The sequence below is a fragment of the Drosophila grimshawi genome, unplaced genomic scaffold (assembly GCF_018153295.1).
Source record: "Drosophila grimshawi isolate 15287-2541.00 unplaced genomic scaffold, ASM1815329v1 contig_848, whole genome shotgun sequence".
NCBI lineage: Eukaryota > Metazoa > Arthropoda > Insecta > Diptera > Drosophilidae > Drosophila > Drosophila grimshawi.
The window spans coordinates 7,386,018-7,395,589 of NW_025063692.1; the positions used below are offsets into that span (position 1 = coordinate 7,386,018).

Consider the following 9,572-nt stretch of genomic DNA (forward strand, 5'->3'; position numbering starts at 1 on the left):
GGTTGCATTGTGGGCTACGTCAAAATCTAATAATTTGCTTCAAATAACAGAGGCCAACTAAAACATGATTGAACATATTCAGCAGCTGTAGGCGCCATCTATCGTGCGCTAGGATTAGCTACATTTAACAGCGTCTGCCGGTGTTACGCCGAACATTGAGTGTTATCGATAGCAAACAATAGCACAACATATCTAAGATATCTAATTAATATTCCATAAGTTAAACATAAGATCGTAAGCTAAATCGCTTGAGCACTTAGTGATACGATTTAATCCTATGCTTAACCTAAATAAAGTGCAAGCTATTATTTGTTAATTAAATATCTGCTCATTTTTACGATGTTAAGACTACTTAAACTGTTGCATAAAGATTGATTTATATTTGTCTATTCATTTATATAAGGCGGAGACTTTAGATAAGATTATATCATTTCGTTAAGATTACTTTCTCTGAAATTTTCAATTGCTCTACAACCATTTTCTCGTTGACCCTAAAATTATGTTGCAAAATTTTTGTTTGCATATCATGTCTTATAGTTTGCGAAAGGATTCATACTTTTCAGCTAACAGATGCTAAAATATGATGACATGTCACCATTTATATTTTAGAGAACTGTGTTATTCGATTTTTCAAAAAACATTAACTAACAATAGAATCAATCGACAAAAAATGAGTCACATCCAAGCATTACATTATATACAGTTTTTATTGTTACTGTGATTATTAATATTACTTATAACATTTATTATGTTTATAACGGCATGATAACAATTTAAAAATGTATCAAGCAGTTGTGCTTCTTATAATTTCAAATTGTTATATTTAATTTTCCAATACACAAATTTCAATATTGAATATTCGATTCAGATTTCATTGCAGGCCTGTAGCTCAAACGCAACCCTGCGCTCTGGCCGGAAATCAATTTTTGTGGTATTGACGCACACTGCCGCAACATGTTCTTTTTCAGGCGTACGCCTTTGCGCATACATCGTACACCGATTTCTTCTGTGAAAAATGTAAGATTTTTTTGTCAAAATGAAAGTGTATAAACATAAAAGCATACGCAAATGCATCTAAAGTTTGGTGGCCATCGGCTGCAATTGAAAGCCACGTGAAATGCATTGCGCTACTCTCAAAAACTCGTTGTTTTCTTTTCGCCACGCACAATGAGGTTAAATACGGTGCTCGTTTCATATATATTTTTTGAATTTTTTTTTGTTGCATTTAAATGCACGCGATTTTAAGTGATTACTGATTACTTCAACAAAGTACAACAATTACGTCCATAACTAAATCCGCAGCAGTGACACATACGTTGTTGTGGTATTCAATTGGACTACATCAAAGCCCATGATTTACTATTCCTCTTAAGGGCATTGGATAAAATATGCACACCTTAATAAAGTCAAAAATCAACAAAACAACAACAACAATCATAAATATGAATAGTATGTAAGTAAAATGAACATGTATCTGAATTGGCTTTGCTTCTTTAATATTGCAGCATGGCCGAAGTAGCTGAAACAGTAGCTGTTGAGACATTCGAGGAGCCGGTGCCAGTGGAAGCGGATGCTGCCGAAGCTGTGGTCGATACAAATGTGGTCGCCACCACTGAGCTGCCCGAGATTAAGCTGTTCGGTCGCTGGTCTTGCGATGATGTGACCGTCAACGATATATCGTTGCAGGATTACATTTCAGTTAAGGAGAAGTTTGCACGCTATCTGCCCCATTCGGCTGGTCGCTATGCCGCCAAGCGTTTCCGCAAGGCCCAGTGCCCGATTGTGGAGCGTCTGACCTGCTCCCTGATGATGAAGGGTCGCAACAATGGCAAGAAACTGATGGCCTGTCGCATCGTCAAGCACTCCTTCGAGATCATCCACTTGCTAACGGGCGAGAATCCACTGCAGGTAGGCGCACTATCCATCCATCATACTATATCGTGCCATGCTAAACTGCGCCATTGCCTAAAATAAACCAAAGCTGGCGACAGGTAGAATGTGCACGCAGAGCAAATTTGGTTTCAATATCCTAGTGTTTGAAGCGACACTCCTCTTCCTACTCTCTTGGAACTTGAAACGACAATTGCACATTAATCATAATTAATAATGGAACACAATCGTAGTTCTAGTCTACCTCAATGCCAGGCGGCGACTCTGTTCACAGGCTGCGCTGAGCATAATTCAAAAATAGACTGATAGTAAATGAAGTTTTAATATCCTAGTGCTCAAAGATCACACAACCTCTTTCCGCTCTCTTGGAACTTAAAACCACAAAAGTATTCAATAGTTTATACCGATGTACACAAACAAACATATATAAAACTATATCAATTTTGAAATTCAAGCCAAGTCCACCTCAATGCCGGTCAGCAAATATTTCATGCTGAGCTGAGCATATCAAATAACAATGGACTTATATTAAATGAGGTTTTAATATCCTAGTGCCTGAAGATCACATTCTCTTCTTGCTCTCTTGGAACTTAAAACTACATTATCCAGCCATGATCTGTATAGAAACTTCGAAGTATGTCCAAAACTAAAACCGCATCAGTGATTCACACGCTGATGTGGTATTCAATTGGACTACATCAAAGCCCATGATTTACTATTCCTCTTAAGGGCATTGGCTAAAAGATGCGAACCTTAATAAAGTCAAAATCAACAGTTATCAATAACAGTATACATATAGGAAATTGAAGGTCTTCTTTCTAATATTCATAGTAGTCCACCTCAATGCCAGACATCTATAAATTCAGGCTGTGCTGAGCATCTATCTAAAATGGACTAATATAAAATGGAGTTTTAATATCCTAGTGCCTGAAGATATCACTCTCTTCTTGCTCTCTTGGAACTTAAAACTACAACTAATTTAAATATACCTGCTGAGCACGTTTTGTGCAGTTTTGTATTTTGTATCTTATTGATATTTATTTGGATTTTTCTTGTAGATCTTGGTGAGCGCAATCATCAACTCGGGACCACGTGAGGACTCCACACGTATTGGTCGTGCCGGCACTGTTCGTCGCCAGGCTGTGGATGTGTCGCCCTTGCGTCGCGTCAACCAGGTGGGTGTTGCATACATACTGGTGTCCTGGTGTCCTGGTGTCCAATTGGCCAGCAACGATGGTGCGCAGTTCGAGCAGCGACTGTGTTCTTATAACGCTTGGCTATAATAAACATCTATCCTATCCGTAGCGTCACAATGTGTAATTGGCCGACATTTGGCGTATGAACTGAAGAAACATTTCATTTATTAATTCCAAATAATGCATCATAATTAATTCATCACTTTTAACTTTTGCTCTTTGCAGGCTATCTGGCTGTTGTGCACGGGTGCCCGCGAGGCTGCATTCAGGAATATCAAGACCATTGCCGAGTGTCTGGCCGATGAGCTCATCAACGCCGCCAAGGTAAGCTATAATCCTTCATCTATGAGCCCATCTCTTCTTGGTTTTTTGTTTTAATAAATGTTATGTTAAAATTATGTCCAGTCTAATTCTGCATCATGTCACTGGGATATTGATGCAGACTCGCTTTTGGACAATAACAAAGTCTTTTATTATCCTTGTGCTTGTGGCAACATTATCAGCTCAATGCACACGAGAAACGTAGAAGAACAACTCATTTAATATTTTAAGACTTTGACATTAGGGAAGTGGTCCAGTCTAATTCTGCATCATGTCACTGGGATATTGATGCAGACTCGCTTTTGGACAATAACAAAGTCTTTTATTATCCTTGTGCTTGTGGCAGCACTCTCAGCTCAATGCACACGAGAAACGTAGAAGAACAAATCTTATATATATATCTATTTAATATGATAATACTATTGTTTTTAATGATTTAATCGTAACTCGTGTATTCATTTTGATATATTTACATTTGCAGGGTTCATCCAACTCGTACGCCATCAAGAAGAAAGACGAATTGGAGCGTGTTGCCAAGTCTAACCGTTAAGAAGAAACTACAACACACAATATACAAATAAAACAAATACAGTTTGTTTAATGTCCGATTAAAACTTGATACCTTACGTTTGGTGTAAATTTGTATGTAGCAAAGCGTTTTGTTCAATTTTAAGCGTCCATTAAGTGAACACGTGGGGTGGCCAGGAGCTAAAGATATGTACTACACATGAAATGTTCAACAAATAAATCTGTGTAAACAAAACAAACAAAAAATAATAATATAGGACATGATGCTTCTTTTTTTTAATAGCTGTAGAGTTTATCACTAAATAAAATTGTATAATTTTTGTACGATCAACACACACACACGCTTTGCGCTAGAGCGAAAGCGTTTTTTTGAATCTGATTGTGCGCATGCAAAGTGCGCTTAAGTTTCGATAACGATTGCCATTGCCTCCGATAGCTGATGGCCTGATCTACAATACAGTTAGGTGGCAACGCTGGCTGATGCGACAATGCTGCCACACTTCATTTGAATTGTGCAAAAACAGATCGATTTGAATTTGCACACGTCTTTCATCGCTTTACATTTGTTTAAGCCTAATTGCTGCAAAATATGTTCAATGTGAATACAGTTCTGCAAACGCAATCGCTTGGCACAAGCTTAAGTGAGAGCAATTCAAACGACGACCATTCGCATCAGCGCCACAGCCAGTGAGTATTGCAAAACGAATTAAATTTTGCACACACATAATGTAGATTCCACGAGCAGAAGCTAGTCGACGAGTTTTGCCGAAAAACACAGTTGAGACAAATAATCGAACAGGCCGTTGATAGCCTGCTGCACAACTACAGGCGCACACGTAAGCCGGAGGAGGCGCTGGCGCCACTGCTGCTGCGCTTGGACTTTAACTACACGGAGCTGGCGAAGCACGCAACGCAATTGCTTCATTTGGCCATCGAGGAACCGCTGCAATTTGCCGAAGCGGTCAAATATTCCGTTTACGGGCAGGTGCGTAATTTGCTTAAGGCGGCCCAGGACAACAACGGACTCAAAACGATCGACATCGCTCAGCTGCATATACAGTGGCGTCTGCTCGATTTGCCGCTACAAACGAATCTTCTCTTCAATCCCACACATCATCAGTACCCCCTCGGCCTGGCATTGGTTAGTGGCATCCTGTCGGCATATACGCTGCCGGAGACATTAGTGTGAGTCGCGATGTGGTCGAGTTTCCCCTGCCACAATGCTATCTAAGCCGTTAAATATATATATTCTTGATCGATTTGAAGCGATTTCAATGCGACTTTGCCGTCAACTCGAAGATAATTGACTTTTGAATTTTGTATTTAAATGCTGTATACCTTTGACAGACTGCAATCAATTTGGTATTGTGGCAGCGGTTGCATGCGGAATGCAATCCAGACCAGCTCCACGGATGGTATGTCTCCTCACATACCTACTACACTCTTACTAACAACTAATACACCTAATAACATACATACTTCGTATATATTTGAAATCCTTGAATCGTAAAACAGATCCAAGTAGTCGTTCATTTAACAATCGTTATTCGTTTTTGTCGTATATTTAGTGTTATTATGTGTCTCGCAACGAATTCTACAAATTTGGATTTGCACTAATATATTTTTTTCATTTCGTTTTTTCATTTTTCACTCGATGCAATTGTGCAGCTCCACTGTGTCCCAACTGCTCGCGTCCCATGAGTGAATACCAAAAGCTACGCGTTATCGAAAATTATTGTATAATTAGCATATTGCCAGGCGACTGTGTGCTGACTCCGCGAACTGTAGATTGCATCTATCGGCCGATTCTAGTGCGTTTACGTGGTGAGTCCATATCTTATCTATCAACAGCAACGTATCCACATTATAACTATACTCTCTGTATGCCAGCACATACATACGATTGCAATTTGAAATTGGGCGCCAACTATCTGATCACTGGCTATTACTGTGGCACAGCGAACGCTTATCAATTTGAGGCATGCCATCTAAAAAGTATGTGAAGGGCGGCGGCAGCCATCGTCGTGCGCCCGTTCAGCTAACTGACTTTTTGCGTTCCGACTTCGAGCTGCCGGCATCATCAGTGCAGCCATTAAGGATCGATTCACTCTCGTGAGTGACGAATAAGCATTATACGTATAATAATTTAATCTGAACTCAACTTTTAGATCAAACATCAGCCCAGTGTTGAGTGCCACCAGCAGTCTAACCACAACCGCTGGGCCCAAAAGCATCTGGGGTGATGCTGCCAACAAATCAAATTTATTTAAGAATCAAGTATCATGTACCAACGATGAAGAGTTTCCCACTGTGGGCACCATACGCAGAAAGAAACCAAAGGACACTAGAGCTGGACAACCAGCTATACCGACATCAGCAGCCGCAGCAGCAGCACCATCAGCCGCAGCAGCAGCACCATCAACCGCAGCAGGAGGAGGAGCAGCACAGGGCAGTGGCCGGGCTCTGTTGTCCACAGGCAATTGCGTTGACAAACAAGCAGTGATAACCAAATGGCTCAACTTAGTGCAGCAGCCGATAGTTCAGACACAGCTGCTGGAAACGCCAATGCTTCAATCGGTGACGAGCATGAGTGCGCCCGCTGCTATTGCACCACAGCAGCAGCAGCAGCTATCTCAACAGTCACAAGGGCACAACAAGCCAGAACAACAGCAGACGACGACAAGTGCACCATCTGGCCAAGGCGTGGCCGTATCCATACCCACTAGTCACATCTGCACAAAGGCAGACGTTGCGCTTGGCAATGAGGAGAATCAGCAATTGCAGCGCATTGATTTCAATTCAAACGCGAATCGATCAGAGGCCGCCAATATTGAACAATCTTCGATTTGGCATGAACCGAATTCGATTCGGAAATGGCGACGCAATAAGCGACGCTTGCAAGCCGATCAAATGCCGCAGATGAATGGACCCCAAGATTATCCGGTTCAGCAGCAGATGCCGCCGCATGTGCCGGATGTGTGGTCTGCTGGGTCCACTGGCCGTAGTGACAATTGCAATCCTCTGCAGCAGTCCAACAATCCTCCTTTGTCGTCATCGCAATTCCAATCTCAATCACAATCCCAATCTCAGCTGTTCGACATCACATCATGCAGCACATTGAATTGCAATGCCAACGAATTTTATCCCAATCAATGTCCAAATGAGCGCAGGCAAATGATTAGCGTAAGTCCATAATCAATATTGGCCAACTAGTGTTGGCGCTTCAGCGAGAACGTTTGTTAAATCTTCGCTAGCTTAACTGTTTTTTATACTTTGATAACGAAATGCAACGTTTTCTCTTGATTTTTTATTGCACCCCACAGGATCGTCGCCGTCGCCAGCGTTTCTTTCGCACACTCAAGCCAAATACGGTCTTTAAGCTGATTGCGCTGCCACCCGATGAGCTCCAGATGTCACAACCAACCTCCACAAACTGGGAACCGCATCCCACCTACAACATATCGCCAAACAACAACAGCATCAATAATAGCCAGTCGGTTTTTCGGCTTTCCAGCTTCCGCAGTGGTATTGGAACGCACAGCGAGGACCAGTCCACCATATGTGACCCCTTTGATAGCTCAATCAGCCGACCATTATTGAATATGGACACGCAAGAGTTGCAATCGGATACGTCCATGTTCTTCGAGCCTGACAGAAACACAAAAACCACAAGCACCGCAGACGTGAACGTGCATTTGGATGATGTGGATCACGAGGAAGCAATCAAGTCGGACAACAAGAGTGTTCCGGCTTTGCCACGCCATATGATTTTTGTAGCTGCCGACAGTCGGCAGGGTGACAGGCAGAGTGTCACCGTCGATATGAACTTTATGCCACCCAGCATTAAGCAGCTGTATCATCTGATCTGCTCCAAGTATTCGGACTATGCGTTCGTCTATACGCTGAGTGCCCAGCTTAGCCAGCTGTGTGTGCCCATGGAGTGTTATGTATACCTGAAGATGGCACTCTTGAGCAGTCTCGCTAGCATCGAACAGGATGAACTGCGACCACCGATATCGCTGTGCGTCATTTGCAGTGACAGCAGTGTGGCCCACCAGCTGCTGGACAGCGTTGGTCAGCTGGCTCCACGTTTCATTGGCCCCCATGAGGGTGGACAGCAATCGGCATTTACGGCACTGCCCACACGTAACAATTGGGTGGTGGCCAGCCCCATACTGCTGGCACAGCAGGGCGTTTACTATGTGGGCGATTGGAATCGCTTGACGCGCGACCAAAGCGAGGAGATCGAGAAATGCATCGAGAATGGTAGCGTGGCGGTGGTACAGCTACAGAGTCAGCAGCCGCTTGAAGCGGCCATTTGGACATATTGGCAGCCGGAGAATGCGGCCAATCAAACCACAGCCTTTGCCAAGCTTTGCCCGTAAGCGTTTTACTCTAAATATAAAATATACAAATATATTTATGCATTTCTATTTGAATATATAGTATCTTCGGGCTGCCCGTCTACATGGATGAGCATGTGAATGATAGACTCTGGGATTTTGTGCTCCGTTCGCACAGCGCAGACGGGCAAGACACAACTCCGGATTCATTCAACATAAATAACGAGGATATACGATCGATGCTTGGATTGCTCCATCAGCGCCAGGTGTCATTCACGCAGCCCGCACAGCAGCTGCTGCAAAAATATTATGTTGTCTCGCGCATCGAACAGCCCAGTAAGTGAGCAAATCTTTCCTTCTCATTCGAATCCATAAATCTACTATATCTATATCTATCTCTCTCTGTTTATGTTGCAGCTGCATTCAGTAGCAAAACGTACATTGTGCTGAAGCAATTTGCGGAATCGATTGCCAAGCTGTCCATGCGTCTGGAGGTGCTCGAAGCGGATGTGACCGTTGCCATATTCCACTGTGAGCATTTTGTGCGCAGCATCTTTGGGGCTGGCGATTATCCGCCACCAGCTGTTGCCAGTTTTAGTGCCATCTCCAGGATTGATCCCTATATGAATGAGTTTGCCAGGTGGTTATTCCAATATTTGGATCGCTATAAGGACGACATGAACATGAACGATGGCAAATAGCCAAAAAAAAAACCGTCAACAGTAAAGTTTCTAATTAAAGTGCTAAACCTAATTTTTCACTACTATGATATTATTATTATCATAAATGACGCTTAACATTGGGTTATGTCTGTGCATCATTCAAAAACCATTTAGTATAGTTTGAAATTATCTTGGCTTTCGGTTTTCAATTGAGGAATAATCCTGGAAAATCACGAAAATCACGATTTGTGCCTGTAGACAGGAATATAAATTGTTTATGGCATTCCTATAAATATACTTAATCATTATCATTTTAAGCATTTGTTATCAAATTATCTCAGATTTCAGACAATAGTCACGTTTTCCAAAAGCCAATTGGCTAAAGCTTTAAGTTAAGTTTAATAATATTTCCTTTTAGTGAAAAATGTAAGCTAACGAAAATAATTTGAATTTCTTCTGCTAAAATATCACTTTAGAGACGGGTATTCAGCTCAACTCCAGTATTAATTTAAAAACAATTATTTATTTACTATTTGCCGTAGCGACTTACATTTGTTTATTAATTATTATTATTCTTTCATCAGTATTAATTAATAAATGTATTTTGATTATCATTTTCAGTTGCCTGAGCA

The 9,572-nt window shown here is 41.7% G+C and overlaps 2 protein-coding genes and 5 non-coding genes across 7 annotated transcripts; all 7 read left to right on the plus strand.

Moving 5' to 3' along the window:
- The first annotated feature begins 926 nt into the window (after window positions 1-926).
- Window positions 927-4,056, plus strand: LOC6566150 (40S ribosomal protein S5a). Its single transcript, XM_001992186.3, has 5 exons — window positions 927-1,017; window positions 1,506-1,908; window positions 2,949-3,065; window positions 3,312-3,410; window positions 3,889-4,056. The coding sequence occupies exons 2-5, from the start codon at window positions 1,507-1,509 to the stop codon at window positions 3,955-3,957; spliced, it is 687 nt and encodes a 228-aa protein (XP_001992222.1). The 5' UTR covers window positions 927-1,017; window position 1,506; the 3' UTR covers window positions 3,958-4,056.
- LOC6566149 lies at window positions 1,274-1,429 on the plus strand. The gene has a single exon (XR_047218.2). It is a non-coding gene; the product is annotated as a small nucleolar RNA psi18S-1854 (small nucleolar RNA).
- On the plus strand, window positions 2,520-2,674 carry LOC6566154. The gene has a single exon (XR_047222.2). It is a non-coding gene; the product is annotated as a small nucleolar RNA psi18S-1854 (small nucleolar RNA).
- LOC6566156 lies at window positions 3,108-3,249 on the plus strand. The gene has a single exon (XR_047224.2). It is a non-coding gene; the product is annotated as a small nucleolar RNA psi28S-2876 (small nucleolar RNA).
- LOC6566157 lies at window positions 3,481-3,622 on the plus strand. Its single transcript, XR_047225.2, has one exon. It is a non-coding gene; the product is annotated as a small nucleolar RNA psi28S-1192 (small nucleolar RNA).
- Window positions 3,654-3,795, plus strand: LOC6565627. Its single transcript, XR_047226.2, has one exon. It is a non-coding gene; the product is annotated as a small nucleolar RNA psi28S-1192 (small nucleolar RNA).
- Window positions 4,057-4,523: 467 nt separating the features above from the next.
- LOC6565628 lies at window positions 4,524-5,938 on the plus strand. The gene is made up of 5 exons (XM_032738956.2): window positions 4,524-4,622; window positions 4,668-5,120; window positions 5,283-5,350; window positions 5,604-5,759; window positions 5,826-5,938. Exons 1-5 carry the CDS (start codon window positions 4,525-4,527, stop codon window positions 5,936-5,938), a joined length of 888 nt encoding a protein of 295 aa, XP_032594847.1. The 5' UTR covers window position 4,524.
- Window positions 5,939-9,572: the final 3,634 nt, after the last annotated feature.